Source organism: Staurois parvus, unplaced genomic scaffold, assembly GCF_062004578.1.
Source record: "Staurois parvus isolate SC_StPar_1 unplaced genomic scaffold, SC_StPar_1.0 ptg000682l, whole genome shotgun sequence".
Classification (NCBI taxonomy): domain Eukaryota; kingdom Metazoa; phylum Chordata; class Amphibia; order Anura; family Ranidae; genus Staurois; species Staurois parvus.
In genome coordinates, this window is record NW_028318478.1 from 3549064 (window position 1) to 3565781 (window position 16718).

General features: G+C 40.0%; 1 protein-coding gene across 3 annotated transcripts in view; it reads left to right on the top strand.

Moving 5' to 3' along the window:
- Positions 1-16718, top strand: part of SORD (sorbitol dehydrogenase) — an 87737-nt gene that overhangs the window by 26205 nt on the left and 44814 nt on the right. For 2 of the 3 annotated variants that reach the window (XM_089652417.1, XM_089652418.1), the window contains exons 2-3: positions 2022-2224; positions 13630-13663. In XM_089652417.1, coding sequence (XP_089508543.1) covers positions 2156-2224; positions 13630-13663 — 103 coding nt within the window. In that variant the 5' untranslated portion in view covers positions 2022-2155. Of the gene's footprint in view, positions 1-2021; positions 2225-12082; positions 12181-13629; positions 13664-16718 lie in introns of all 3 variants that reach the window. The other variant, XM_089652419.1, reaches the window with a different exon arrangement.

The window sequence follows — 16718 nt, forward strand, 5'->3', positions numbered from 1 at the left end:
TTTCTAGTAATGCCCATGTTGAGGGTTAGGCAAACAAAATGTTAAATTTGTAAACCGTAATAGGTTTTCATGCGAATGGTCTGACAAGGTTTGAATTTGGGTTGGCAGTGATAAACTGTTATGCATATAAATTTCTTTGATCCACAATCCATGCATACAAATCTTCCGTGAAAGACAGCTCCAAAAAATCAATGGGAGTAGTTCAATTTGCTGTTTCCACCTGAATTCCGGGTTGGGCAGTGAATGGGGGAAATACGGGTACAGGAAGATCTCTGATAGGGCTGGGATCAATCATCAAATCCAGGCCGAACATCACTGGCCTGAATCTGATGATTGATCTGTCAGGCACCGAATCACGGCACCCCTGGCCCGCGGTCACCACGGGAGCGCGAATCACATGTATATACATGTGATTTTGCACAAGGGGTTCGCCCTGTAGCAGTATTTCTGCTAAAGGGTGGACTTAAAGCGGTTAAAAAACAATATATGCATTACAGTGTTATCTTTTAGTAATGAAATGTTATCGCTGAATAAACAGGTCCATAGCAGAAATGTAAAAATTGCCCTGGTCCATAGGGGGTGAACAGGTGTGAGAGCCGAAGTGGTTAAGAAGCTGGGCCGCTGCATCCTTAACAACCAATTACTCATTCAGCTATCATTGGGGTTCTCCTGCTGACAGCTGAAGTGTGAACAAAACCATTGCTGGCAGGTATCGGTAATTGGTATGAGTACAAAAAAAGTATCAGTACGTGCTTTAAAAAAAAAAAATTATAAATGAATATGATGCTTTTTTCAGGTTTATGAATATGCGTGTACTGCAAATGTTTCAATAAAACGTTTATGTTAACCCCCCCCCCCCCAAAGTTCATTGTGAAATTGGCCAGCCCAGAGATCTACTGTACATTTGCTGTTGACAGTGCTGCCTATACAATGGGGAAGATAAGCAAACATTGTTACTGTAGAATCCTTGAATACTTTCCTTCTTGAATGCTGGCTTTGCTTTTTCTGTATTGCTTGCACTTTGCAACATAGGAAATACCTTGGGAGGCACGGTAACTGTCTAGTGGTCCATTCATACTGCCAGCTTCTACTGCATTACATAAGTAAATGAAACACTACTTTGCAAGTCCAGAACCCTGGGTGATTCTTTATATTTTGGAGAAGAAGTTGGAGAAGGCTGGTCTGCAGAACTGAAAAATTAGGACGCTAAAGGGGGGGAAATAAAGAATAGGATTATAATTACTCGGAGGTACACAACTTACTTTAACATTCAGGAGAAATCCATTCGTTCGGAATAGCATTCAGTGCTATGTAGGAACGAGCAGTAACCTTTAGAAGCCAGCAGATATATGCATCTGTTCAAAAACAAAAGTTAACAAAAATGTTGTCATTGAGTGTTTTATCGGATTCATTGTCTTACTCATGCCAGGGATTTGTCAAGCCCCATTTCCACATTTATTTATTACAGGTACTAGCACCATTATTTACACAGAGCTTTACATATATATTGTACATTCACATCAGTCCCTAACCCTCAAGGGGTGTACAATCTAAGGTCCCTAACTCACATTCATACATACACATACTAGGGCCAATTTAAACAAGATAGAATTAACCTAACAGCATGTCTTTGGAGTGTGGGAGGAAACTGGAGTATCCCCAAGGAATCCCATGCAGGCTCTGGGAGAACATGCAAACTCCAGGCAGGTAGTGTTGTAGTTGGGTTTCAATCTAACAACCCTAATGTTGCCAGAAGTGCTTACCCCTTAGCCGCTATGCTGCCCTACTTATGCATTAAACTGGTTTCATTTAAGTCTATATTATAATATATTGTAGTTGTAATATGTTCAGTAAAACTCTTGTGAGGAGTAGTATATTGTAAAGTTTAACAGTTACTAGACTTTTGGCATAAATGTTAATGTGCTATCAATATTAATACTCAACAGTTATAAATGATAGTCTTAACTAACTAAGCAAAGACAGGTTGCTAAATTGCTTTAACCAATGTCCCTCTCTTGTAGACGGGGTCAAAATCTAAAGCGAGACCTGACAACCGGACGGCTAAGGTAAAACTTTAACCCAGAACTCTGATGTGGAGAATAGCACTGCAGCAGACAAAGTAAGAGCACACAAAAACAACACCGGAGTAAGAAACATGGCAGCAACAAATCAGCTTGGTGAGAACTTGTCTGTAGTAGTCCATGGAGTTGGAGATCTTCGCCTGGTAAATCTTTTTTATTTTCCCCTTAATTAAGTGATCTTGATGCATTCTTCTTTTATTTTAGTTTTGATAGAGTAGAAAAGGGTTAGGATATACATCCGGTTTAAACAGTGTCTAGATTTTTGTGTCAGAGTTATAATAAGGAGGAATTTTCCAAATTGGGTTACAGATTGAACTGAAGAGGTAAGTTGATAAAGATTCTAACTTTTTCACACTCTATCCAAAGTTAAGGCTGAACTCCAGGCACAAAACTTTAAGGCAATATATTAAAGGCAGATTTTTTTTTTTTCGTTTAAAAATAACAAACATGTCATACTTACCTGCTCTGTTCAGTGGTTTTGCACAGAGCAACCCCAGTCCTCCTTTTCTCAGGACCCTCATGTCTGCCTAGTGCCCCCATAGCAAGCAGCTTGCTATGGGGCACCCAAGCAGACTCGCTCCCAAGTCGCTGGTCTGTGTGTTCTCAGCCTCGCCCCTGCTCTCTCCTCATTGGCTCACTGGCTGTAATTGACTAGCTGTGATCTCGTTGGATCGAGATGCGGCTCAGGTAAGTTTTAGGAGGGCTGGACACAGAAGGCTTTTTACCTTCATGCATAGATTTAATAGGAAGAGGACTCGACCAACAGGTTTACTTTCAAAAGGCTGTGCAGTTTGTGTCAGGGTCGTGCAATGAAGATTGCTACAGCAGTGAGAAGGGTGAGTATATTACTAAATAATAGGAAAAAACTTCCCGCGCTACCACTAAACACTGATAAGAAAATCTAAGAAAGCAGCAGGCACCCAACTATATACCAAAATAGGGAACATCTAAAGGAAGGGGGGAATGGTGCTGCGCTAACAAACACAGGGGAATAGAAATAAATTACAAATGGTGAGTGACCACAAAAAAATAACGCATGTAAAAAACGAAATAAACAACATAATGCAACTAGTGCATAAAACAGATGTGAAATGGATGCATATAAGCACGTAAAGGACTAAAAATATGTGCTAAAAACTAAAAAAGACAAACCAAGTGATAAAAAGATAATTAAACAAATGACAGAAGAGCCCAAATGGTGATGAAAAATGGTGGGAAAATACAAAGTGGATGACATAAACGTCAAGACAAATCAATAAAAAATGAACACAGGCACAAAAATACCACAGCAAAAATAATGGTGCCACAATACGTGAATATCAAAAAGTGCACCACCTAGAGAAAAAATCCTCAACTGTATAAGTGCACTATAAACGTGAGGCCAACAAAAAAAATGGTGAAAATACCAAATACAGTGTAACAATAAATGTGTATAAAAGCGGAGTGAATCCCAATAAGTAACTGAATGTGAAATAACGAAAATATCACAATCAATGGTGAAAAAAATATATAACAAAAGAAATGAACACACAAAAAAACACGTAATGGAATGGCATATGTATTGCCACGGGTGGTGAATAAATCAAAAGAAAATATACTGCATTGCGACTGTCCACAATATATAAATGCATATAAAGCTCAATGATAAAAAATTCCCAAGTGAACTTGATCGGTGAAAGTGATCAATATAACAAGGAATCCATCTCTGGCTGAATTGCCTCCTCACCTCCATGTTGCGACCCCAAGGGGCTAATGCACTTTCAAGGTGCTCAACGCCAAACAGATCAGTGCTTTGCACTCTAATCCTGGACCGTCAACCGTCAGCAATAGTGGTGGTATCCACCTCACAGAAAAAGTATGCACCGCACAGCCAACTCAAATGATCTCAAAAGAGGAGAAAAGGAACACTCCCATAGTGTAGTATTTAATACAATGTATTGAACAGTATATTGCCAAATGTAAAACAAGCTCAAAGCAGCATGCAACGATTTGGGTGTACTTGCATGGGTGTAGCAAGATGGCGGCTGCCGTCCACGCCGGAACTGACGGCACCCCGCTTCCTTCCTACGCGTTGCGTCACTTATACGTGATACGTATACGTGACATCACCTTTTGGGCTCTCCTCTCATATGTTTAATTCTTTTTTTTGATCTTTTTATCACTTGGTTTGTCTTTTTTTTTTTTAGATTTCAGCACGTTTTTAGTCCATTATGTGCTTATACACGTCCATTTCACATCTGTTTTATGCACTAGTTGCATTATGTTGTTTATTTAGTTTTTACATGTGTTATTTTTTTGTGGTCACTCACCATTTGTAGTTTATTTCTATTCCCTTTTGTTTGTTAGCGCAGCACCATTCCCCCATCCTGAGTATATTACTAGATGGGCTGCACTCGGGGGAGGTTGGGGGTTTATGTAAAGAGCAACCAAACTAAAAGTACAGTTCTGCTTTAATGTGGAGAATAATCAACAAGAAAAATGTGTTTTGCAAAAGCAAGCCCGTATAAATCTGATTTAGAAGCACACCAATCACAAAGTTAAAACCACTAAAAGCCATACCCCAAAAGATACATAGCACCCTTGCAATGGCAATATTCTTGTATAGTCAAATGTGCATATGTAAGCACATCCAACACTAGAAATATATGTATCTTAACCACTTGAGCTCCAGAAGATTTTACCCCCTTCATGACCAGGCCATTTTTGTGCTTTACTGCACTTCGCTGCTTTAACTGGTATTTGTGCGATCATGCAACATTGTTCCCAAACAAAATTTGTACCAATTTTTTTTCACACAAATAGAACTTTCTTTTGGTGGTATTTGATCACCACTGGGTTTTTCTGTTTTTTGTGATGTATAAACAAAAAAAGACAGAACATTTTTAAAAAAAAAAACAATATTTTTTACTTTCTGCTATAAAACATATTCAATAAAAAAAATTTAATTTCTTCACAAATTTAACCCAAAATGTATTCTGCTACATGTTTTTGATAAAAAAAATTCCCAATAAGTGTATATTGATTGGTTTGCATGAAAGTTATAGCACCTACAAGCTGGTGTATATATACTGGAATTTTTATTTTCTTAACTTTTTTTTTACTACTAATGGCGGTGATCAGCGATTTATAATGCATCTGTGATAATGCGGTGGGCAATCTGACATTAACTGACGCTGTCATGAACGAACTGCCACTGACATCACTAGTGAAAGTAATACAGTGATCAGTGATATTATAGACTGTCACTACCCATGACACTGGCTGGGAAGGGGTTAACATCTAGGGCGATAAAGGGGTTAAATGTGTGCTTAACTATGTGTAATGTGTGTAAAGCGTGCTGCTTTTTACTATTAAATTCTTTAAAGTGTTACTAAACCTTCAACAGTAAAATCAGTCTGTACAGTATATGCAGTAAAGCATGCTTCTTATGCTCACTGTGGAACCTAAGGGATTAAAAAGGCTGTTTCATCCTGTCTTCTCTAATAGTCCCCTTCTTCTACTGTCCCCAGTCCATCTGATGATAGTACAGAGCTCTAGGAGTCACTCTGCACATGCTCAGTTTAGCGTGTATTGCTAGAGAGTTTTTTTTTCTTTGAGAGGGTGCATATGATCAGCACAGGGCCAATCAGCTTTGTCAAGACAGACAAAGCTGGTTGGTCAGGGGTTATGCTGCCACTTAGGATAGTCAGAGCAGAATGAAAATTCCTTCCACAAGCTCAGCTGGACACTGATAGAAGTCACAAAACTGCAATATACTGCTGATGAGAAAAGGTATTTCGCTGTTTATATTTACTAATAAAATTGCATTTCCTTGTTCTGTGGGAGACCAGATATAGTGAATATGTCATGAGTTTAGTAACACTTTAAGATTCTCATCCCTGCAAAGTGGGCATGAGAAACAGAGATCGTTCTCTCTGTACAGAGCTCTGTGTTGATTGTGAACACAGAACTCTGGGCTATGATTGCACGCAGTCGATCATCAGGACTCAGCTGTGAATCATTGGCTGGGATTTGCTGCCAGGCTCCCACTGTGTACAATCATAGCGGGTGCTGGCCAGGGGGCGCGCATGTGCCCATCCGAAACCCGGAATTAGGCAGCAACGTACGGGTATGGCAGCCGGGCGTTTTAAGTAGTAAAACAATGACTGGTGACTCATCCATAATTATTTCATACATTCCCATCATACAGCACTCCGGATTGGATCTGAGATTTCGAAGGTGCGGTAACAACTGCCCATTGGTATCAATATGGAACATAGAAGAAATATGTTGCCAGCACATCCTGGACTTGGTAGAAAGTCCAAACGTTGATTTTATCATGTGCACTGTGATGTACGGTAATCTTCATAATAAACATTTGGACTTTGTATCTAAGGTCCAAGGTGTACTGGTGACCTATTTCTATCATCGGATAAAATTCATAGTCAGATACTTGGGGGTGAATTTATTAAAGTCTTAAAGGCTGTTCCTGGCACAAGGAAAGTTGTAGTTTGGAAGTAAATATGCAACAGAGCTTAGTGAATGAGATGATATTCTGTGGACTTCCATCATCCAATTATGTGCAAGCAAAAATGCTATTTTTTCCTTGCAAGTAGTTGGGCATTCTTTGCAAAGTGAAACTTCACCACATTTACTAAGCTCTGGGGGAAAATTGCTATGTTAAGTGCAACTTCCCTTGCAAAGTTTCAACAGTTTATTTGTCTTTAGTAAATCAACCCCATTTCAAACAAAATAAATCCTACATTTTTATTTTTATTAAGAGTTGGCATCCTGCAAAGATTACTGCAAGGACATACAATACAATAAATCATTGTGAAGGGTGTATAGTGCTGCTTCTGTATCAAAAATATATATGTGTGTGCCAATTAAATGAAAAAAAACATTCTACTACAGCTGCTGTATTGAAATACCTGCTAGTATTTATATAAAATATTAATATAAAGAATACAGCGCTAGTAGGACTTATCTAAAAAAATAATCTGTCTTCTCAATATATGTGATATTCCCATCATTATCATGCCTTAAACCCAATACTGTGCAAATACTGCAATAATTACATAAGTAAATAGAAAACCATAATCCATATATCATCAAAAAATGTACAATAACAAACCAAAGCTCATAAACCAGTACATATTATGTGCAAATCTGTTATAAATAAATAAACCAATTAAATTCACAAACCAATGCTCTGTGCCATACAAATCCTCTTATTCAGTGCAATAGTTCATCATGTGCTTTCGTGTTGATAATCAATTATATTTCGTGTTGATAATCAATTATTATATTGATTATCAACACGAAAGCACATGATGAACTATTGCACTGAATAAGAGGATTTGTATGGCACAGAGCATTGGTTTATGAATTTAATTGGTTTATTTATTTATAGCAGATTTGCACATTATATGTAGTTGTTTATGAGCTTTGGTTTGTGGTTGCATATTTTTTGATGATATATGGATTGTTTTTTTTATTTATTTATGTAATTATTGCGGTGTTTGCACAGTATTGCGTTTTTGCTGCTGCCAGCCTAAATGGCTTGCGGTTTTTGAGGGGCTCATATGTTAGAAAATTCTATGGTGGTTGGGGAAAGATTTGGGGACTCCTTTTTGAAGGTTTTGTTTTTTCTGAAAATCTCCCAGACATACAGTAAATTCAGATAGTATTCAGATCCCCTTCACTTTTTTAATTTTTTCATGAATCTACACTCAGTACCCCATAATGACAAAGTGAAAACAGAATTTTAGAAATTGGCAGGAATTTATTAAAATAAAAAAACTGAAATATAACATTGGCATAAGTATTCGCAACAACACTTAAAACTAATCTCCACCTTTCGCTATACTTACATAGTTTATTTGGGCCAGCTTGGCCCAAGTGAACTATGTCCCCCACTAACCCGAGAGGCCGCTGGATGTGCGGTATAAACAGTATGTAGCTGCGGCTACATACAGCATACCACACTGTGTTCTGAGTTCGAGCTGAGACTTCCAGTCTTAGACCTGGAACACAGTAAAGTCTATCTCAGCAGCGCTTAGCCATTTAGAGTAAGCAATGTATTCTATCAATGACTCAGACTGGTCAGAGAAGCGGGATGACGATGTCACAACCTTTGACTATCATCATTGATAGAATACATAGCTTACTCTGAGTGAGTGTTGCTGTAATAGACTGTGGTCCGGGTCTAAGACTGGAAGTCTCGGCTCGAACCCAGAGCACAATGTAAAGGTGGAGATTAGCTTTAAAAGATAAGTTCACTTTTGGAACATGTTACATGTTCCACCCGTTTTTAGGGAGGGGCATGTAACATGTTCCTATAGCAGCCCCCGCCACCCCCCCTCCCTCTGACAGATAGTATGAGGAGAAGTTTCCCTGTACTATCTGTCAGATTTGAAAACAGCGCAGCCATGCAGGGCTCCGCCCACATGGCCACGTCATTCATTCACAGACTTCCATGAATGAACTGCAAGTCCCGACAGCCTTAGCGGCTGTGGGCTTGTCGTTTTCAATGAACTACCATGGTGCTGTGGAGTACATATACAGGATTTTTCACAGAATGGCCTTCCTGTAGCAATATATCTGCTATAGCGTGGTCGGCAAATGGTTAATGAGGAAGGTGACCTAGAACCCAATGGTCATTCTGACTGAGCTCCAGAGATCCTGTGTGGAGATGGGACAGCCATCACTGCAGCCCTCCACTGATCTGCAGTTCACCACAGAGTGGCTAGATGGAAGCCTCTCTTCAGTGCAAAAAAGTGTAGATTCATGAGAAACATTAATTCAAACAACTGTAGCATCATGCTACAAAATATAATTGAATAAAGTGAAGGGGGTCAGAATGCTTTCTGAATGCACTGTATAGAAAAGTAAAGATCATTCTGTTACCCAGAGTCCTCCAGTCGAGCTTTATTAGTGTAGGGTGAACTTTACCTTTAATTCATCTTTGAAGCAGTAATTTTCAGATCGTTTTCAGTAGCACTGTATCCACAATATTTAGTTACTTTTTGATAATAAACTTTTGTAGTCCTGTCACGTGAATGATCTTGTTATGTATCTGGTGTTGGACTAGGTATGAGTAAATGATCTACGTATGAGTAAATGTTGTAATGATTGACTAGAACTGACGTGTCCAAATGTTTACGTGGACAATAAACTTTAACAGAGGTTCTGTTTTTAGTGTGACGACAGAATTAAGAAATCTCCAGAATTTTAGCGTATTACTTTGTCGCTTAATTAGTGATCTTGTGGGAGCTTTTTTGCTACTAACTACTAACAATGGTGGCAGGTTATTCAAGGGCAGCAACTGTGTAAAAAGTTAACGTGTCATTATCTGTTCTATATACTGGTCAAAAAATTTAAAGTAACACTTTTTAATCAGAGTATAACATCAAGTCAATTAAACACCTGGGATATTGATCTGGTCAGTTAAGTAGCAGAGGGGGTTGTTAATCAGTTTCAGCTGCTTTGGTGTTAATGAAATTACCAACAGATGCACTAGATGGACAACAATGAGATGACCCCCCAAAACAGGAATGGTTTTACAGGTAGCCAATTACTTTTTTTTTCCCTACTCATCTTTTCTGACTGTTTTTCACTAGTTTTGCATTTGGCTAGGGTCAGTGTCACTACTGGTAGCATGAGGCGATACCTGGACCCTACAGAGGTTGCACAGGCAGTCGAACTCCTCCAGAATGGCACATCAATACGTGCCATTGCCAGAAGGTTTGCCTTGCCTCCCAGCACAGTCTGAAGAGCATGGAGGAGATTCCAGGAGTCAGGCAGGTCCTTAACCCATCAGCAGGACTGGTATCTGCTGCTTTGTGCAAAGGAGGAACAGGATGAGCGCTGCCAGAGCCCTACAAAATGACCTCCAGCAGGCCACTGATGTGAATGTCTCTGACCAAACAATCAGAAACAGACTTCATGAGGGTGCCTGAGTGCCCGACATCCTCTAGTGGGTCCTGTGCTCACTGCCCAGCACCATAGAGCTCGATTGGCATTTTCCATTGAACACCAGAATTGGCAGGTCCGCCACTGGCGCCCTGTGCTTTTCACAGATGAGAGCAGGTTCACCCTGAGCACATGTGACAGATGTGAAAGGGTCTGGAGAAGCCGTGAAGAACGTTATGCTGCCTGTAACATCGTTCAGCATGAACAAAGTTTTGGTGGTGGGTCAGTGATGGTCTGGGGAGGCAAATCCATGGAGTGACACACAGACATTTGCAAGCTAGACAATGGCACCTTGACTCCCATTAGGTATTGGAATATAATCCTTGGACCCATTGTCAGACCCTATGCTTGTGCAGTGGGTCCTGGGTTTCTCCTGGTGCATGACAATGCCCGGCTTCATGTGGTGAGAGTATGCAGGCAGTTCCAGGAGGATGAAGGAATTGATGCCTTTGAATGGCCCCCACACTCGCCTGACCCAAATCCTATAGAACACCTCTGGGATATCATGTTTCGGTCCATCCAACGCCGCCACGTTGCACCTCAGACTGTGCAGGAGCTCAGTGATACCTTGGGCCAGATCTGGGAGGAAATACCCCAGGACACCATCTGTTGTCTCACTAGGAGCATGCCCCAACATTATCAGACATGCAAATAAGCACATGGGGGCCATACAAACTACTGAGTACTATTTTGAGTTGCTGCAATGAAATATCAGAAAAATGGACTAGCCTGCTGCATAATTTTTTTCCCTTTGATTTTTGAGGTGTCTTTCAAATTCAGTCTATAGGTTGATAATTTTTATTTCCATCAAACGATCCTGAGCTTTTCACTGCGTTTGCAACCTGCGTTTGGGGTGTCGTTAACTGCAGTGCATTTTAAACAAAGTTCAGGAAATGAGTGTGCAACAGTGGTTTCCGCAACCGCGTCCTGTTGTGAACAGGGCCTTAGAGTGGAACTCAACTGTATCTGAGCACTACAAAATGAAACCATGATTTAATTAATTTTTAATGAATTAAACAAACTCACTCATCCATCCATGTCTCCATGCTTTATTTTGTTGAAATCACTTTAAACTTCAGCATAAATTTAGGGGTGTTTGTCAAAGAATAGGTTCACCATTTGGGAAAAAATAATAAATGCACATGTATTTTTGCAGGGAAAAAATTTGCATAGAGGTGAAACTCAAAAAATTAGAATATCGTGCATTTATTTCAGTAACGCAACTTAAAAGGTGAAACTAATATATGAGAGAGACTCATTACATGCAAAGCAAGATAGTTCAAGCCGTGATTTGTCATAATTGTGATGATTGTGGCTTACAGCTCATGAAAACCCCAAATCCACAATCTCAGAAAATTAGAATATTACATGCAATCAATAAAACAAAGATTGTACATAAAACAATATCAGTGCATGTAATGAGTCTATCTCGTATAATAGTTTCACCTTTTAAGTTACATTACTGAAATAAATGAACTTTTGCACGATATTCTAATTTGTTTCGAGTTTCACCTGTATATTGTTTCTTCCCTAAGGAACCTGGAAAGCATTGCACCAGTGATCAGTGGATCGGTCTCCTACAGATAAGCCCTGCAGCTTTCATCCTATACCTTCATATGGGATGACTGTTTACAGGGCTTGTGAATGAACTGAGGTCGCTCATCAGCGACCCTCTAGTCCATTCAGTGCTACAAGCCACCAGCCACAAAGGCTGATGGTAGTTGTAGTTTGTGCATTCACAGGAAGTTTTTTCAAACAACGAAAGAGAGTGCAGGGAAAAGTTTCCTGCTTGCTGGTACAGGGATAGGGGGAGAGGCTGCAGCTGCTGCAACATGTCACATGTTCCACACTAAATACGGGTGGAACATGTAACATATTGAAAAAGGTGAGCTTATATTTTAAAGCTTATCACTTTGTAAAATAACCCATTCATTTTCAAAATAGAAATGAAAGGAAAATATATAGATATTAAAAAAAATTATAAATGGCTTTTTTTTTTCCTTTTTTTTTCTTTTTTTTGTGATTGATCATATAATCTCTGTTCTCAGCTGCTTGACGGGATTACAAAGCTAGGGGTGAAGAAGTAGCAGTACACTGATCTTCCCAGTGAATGGCTGCGCAAGAGGGGCATGCCAGCATTTCCCAGGTTCCTCATTTTTCCCCTCATTTGCATGCTAATTACATTTTTCAGTTTTCATTATATACTTTATATTTGAACTAGTAATGTCATTACCATGTCACAGCACCCTGCTCTATGGCTCCTCACAAAAGCTGTTGGTCCTGATGCAAGTAAAGGACTAGCATTTGTAAAGAGTTATGCAAATAGCAAAATGCCTTGATGGGCTTAAAATTCTAAGAATGTGGTGCCTACTCCTATATATGTGTCCCAAAAAATAAACCAGCAACGTAAAATTCTCTGGTATAAAATGCTCTACCAGTGCCTAAATAATATCTTAGAAAAATAATTTATACATATAAAGCGCAAGTGCCAACAATCTTCTCCATAGGATTATATATTGTGCAATAACTCTACTGGGGGTTGATGCCATGATTCCAGTGCTGCAAGTTCATTACTAGTTAATAATGTGACATCCCGGGTGACGTCACCGGTTGGCCCCGCCCCTTAGACATTTAAGAACTGTAAGGCCAGCGGAGCTGTCAGAGCCTTTTTTTAAATTTCTTTTTTCAGGTCGTCGTCGTCGGGCATCGTGAATGACGATGGATCTGCATCGGGGGGACATTTTTTTTTTTTTTTTTTTTTTTTTTTTTTTTTTTAAATAAAGGACTTGTCAAAGACTGCCTACTTTTGGTTTTGTACACTACACTTTTTTTTTTTTTTTAATGAGTAGTGGTGCCATTCATTCACATGGGGGGGGAGGCCTGGGATCTGGGTGCCCTCTTGTTAAAGGGGACTTCCAGATTCTAATAGGCCTTCTACCTGCAGACCCCCACACCACTGGCAAGGTGCTTTGGGGCATGTAGCCTGGTATGGTTCAGGAATGGGGTGGATGCTTGCCCACCCCCCTTCTTGACCTGCTGGGCTGCATGCTTGGATAAGGGACTGGTATGGATTTTGGGGGAACCCCATGTCGGGTTTTAAAAATGAATTTATAGTTGCCAGCAATTCTTGCTTTTTACATCCCGCTGTCATCGGGAAACCCACTGACAGCTGTTGAGTCATCTGTTATTAGGGGCTCGGTGGCCGACTTCATTAACAACCAGATCTGAAAAGATACCGCATGTGATACTACCAGCAAAGTCCTGGGGGTAAATATTGTATCTTTTTTTACTTTCGGTTCCCTTTGTGAATTGGATTCAGCTTACCGCATTTTTTTGGCAGTATTTACCGGCATGTGTTAAGTAACACAATTGTTATTTTTTTTTGTGAATTGCACATTTTGTTACTGCATGCGATAATTTATGCAAATTAATCATGTGCCTTGTTATTGCTTGCGGTAACCTTTAGTGAATTGACTCCAAAGCTACAGAGATAACTACTGTAGTATACAGTATATAACTCTTTGTGTAATCTATGAATAGCATTGTTTTTGAGTTATGGTTTATTTACCTGTCTTTGTTTTGTTTTTTTACTTAGGAAAACCGTCCAGTTCCTGAACCTGGTCCAAATGGTAATTTTCTTTTTTAATAATATGATTGCATGCATCTAGTTTATTTCTTCACCTTGAAATGATAGTAAATCAATTTTTTTAAATTAAAATATTAAAGAAGTTTATACTTATCTGCTCAGAGCAGCCACTTTCTCTTCTGGTGCTGTCTGCTACTCCTTAACATTTTTGGCTCTATACACCACCACAATGGATTTGAAATGAAACAAACAAGATGTGCTTTAACTGCAGACTGTCAGCTTTCATTTGAGGGTATTTACATCCAAATCAGGTGAACGGTGTAAGAATTACAACAGTTTGCATATGTGCCTCCCATTTGTTAAGGGACCAAAAGTAATGGGACAATTGGCTTCTCAGCTGTTCCATGGCCAGGTGTGTGTGTTATTCCCTCATTATTCCAATTACAATGAGCAGATAAAAGGTCCAGAGTTCATTTTAAGTGTGCTATTTGCATTTGGAATCTGTTGCTGTCAAATCTCAAGATGAGATCCGAAGAGCTGTCACTATCAGTGAAGCAAGCCATCATTAGGCTGAAAAAACAAAACAAACCCATCAGAGAGATAGCAAAAACATTAGGCGTGGCCAAAACAACTGTTTGGAACATTCTTAAAAAGAAGGAACGCACCGGTGAGCTCAGCAACACCAAAAGATCCGGAAGACCACGGAAAACAACTGTGGTGGATGACTGAAGAATTCTTTCCCTAGTGAAGAAAACACTCTTCACAACAGTTAGTGAGATCAAGAACACTCTCCAGGAGGTAGGTGTATGTGTGTCAAAGTCAACAATCAAGAGAAGACTTCACCAGAGTGAATACAGAGGGTCACCACAAGATGTAAACCATTGGTGAGCCTCAAAAACAGGAAGGTCAGATTAGAATTTGCCAAACGACATCTAAAAAAGCCTTCACAGTTCTGGAACAACATCCTATGGACAGATGAGACCAAGATCAACTTGTACCAGAGTGATGGGAAGAGAAGAGTATGGAGAAGGAAAGGAACTGCTCATGATCCTAAGCATACCACATCATCAGTGAAGCATGGTGGTGGTAGTGTCATGGCGTGAGCATGTATGGCTGCCAATGGAACTGGTTCTCTTGTATTTATTGAAGATGTGACTGCTGACAAAAGCAGCAGGATGAATTCTGAAGTGTTTCGGGCAATATTATCTGCTCATATTCAACCAAATGCTTCAGAACTCATTGGACACGGCTTCACAGTGCAGATGGACAATGACCCAAAGCATACTGCAAAAGCAACCAAAGAGTTTTTTAAGGGAAAGAAGTGGAATGTTATGCAATGACCAAGTCAATCACCTGACCTGAATCCAATTGAGCATGCATTTCACTTGCTGAAGACAAAACTGAAGGGAAAATGCCCCAAGCACAAGCAGGAACTGAAGACAGTTGCAGTAGAGGCCTGGCAGAGCATCATCAGGGATGAAACCCAGCGTCTGGTGATGTCTATGCGTTCCAGACTTCAGGCTGTAATTGACTGCAAAGGATTTGCTACCAAGTATTAAAAAGTGAAAGTTTGATTTATGATTATTATTCTGTCCCATTACTTTTGGTCCCTTAACAAGTGGGAGACACATATGCAAACTGTTGTAATTCCTACACCGTTCACCTGATTTGGATGTAAATACCCTCAAATTAAAGCTGACAGTCTGCAGTTAAAGCACATCTTGTTTGTTTCATTTCAAATCTATTGTGGTGGTGTATAGAGCCAAAAATGTTAGAATTGTGTTGATGTCCCAATATTTATGTACCTGACTGTATGGGCTTGCTCCCAAGCCTGGCTGTGTGTGTCCATAGACAGAGTATGACTCGGCCCCGCCCCCACTCTATCCTCACCAAATTTGATTGACAGCAGCAGACGCAAAAAGGCTCCTGCTGCTATCAGCAAAGCCTGTGCTAATGAAGAGAAGGGAGAGAGCCACTGCAGATGGGCACAGTGCTGCATCAATGCAGTACTCCGGTAACTGTTGAGATGGGGGTGGTTTAACTAGATTTGGAAGGTTTTTGGCAGCCCACAAATTCCGCAGCACCCGTGCTTCCCCCGTTCACTGCCCAACCTGGAATTCAGGTGGAAACAGCAAATTTACCTATTCCCTTGATTTTTTGGAGCTGTTTTTCATGGAAGATCTGTATGCATTGATTGTGGATCAAAGCAATTTATATGCACAATTTATCACCGCCAACCCAAATTCAAACCTTGCCAGACCATTTGCATGGAAACCTATTACGGTTTCCGAATTTAAAATTCTTTTGGGCCTAACCCTCAACATGGGCATTACTAAAAAAAATTAATTCCGGTTGTATTGGTCCACTGACCGAATTAATCATATGCCGTGTTCTCTGCTGCCGTGGCCAGCCATAGATATGAGAATATAATGTGATTTATGCATTTCAACGACAATACACTCTGTCATCCTCAGGGTGACCCTGAATTTGACCTGCTCCACAAAATTCTGTCCTTTGTAACTCATCTTAACCAAAAATTTGCAGATGTCTATACTCCCCAGCAAAACATTTGTGTCGATGAGTCCCTCATTCTTTTTTCTGGCTGCCTTGCATTCAAACAATTTCTCCCTAGCAAGCGAGCCAGATATGGGGTCAAGATGTAGAAGACCTGTGAGAGTGCAACAGGCTATACATATATAAGTTTTGGATTTATGAGGGAAAGATAGTTACTTGGAGCCCCCTGGATGCCCATATTACATGGGGAGCAGTGGCAAGATAGTTTGGGACTTGGTGTCATCCTTTTTCCATATGGGGTACCACTAATACGTGGAAATTTTTATTCAAGCGTGCCAATGTTTAGACATTTGTACAATCTTGGAATTGGTGCATGTGGCACTGTGCGACCTAATCACCGGGGCTTCCCCCCCAACGGCTTGTAAATACATGTTTTAGAAAAAATGTGAATGGGACAGGGTAAAAATAATGAAAAAAATATCTACAAAAGAAATTAAAGCAACATCGCCCCTACCAGCGGTTACGCCATGCACGTGAGGTATCGCCGTGAACGTCAGATCGAGGGCAGTAATTCTACCATTAGA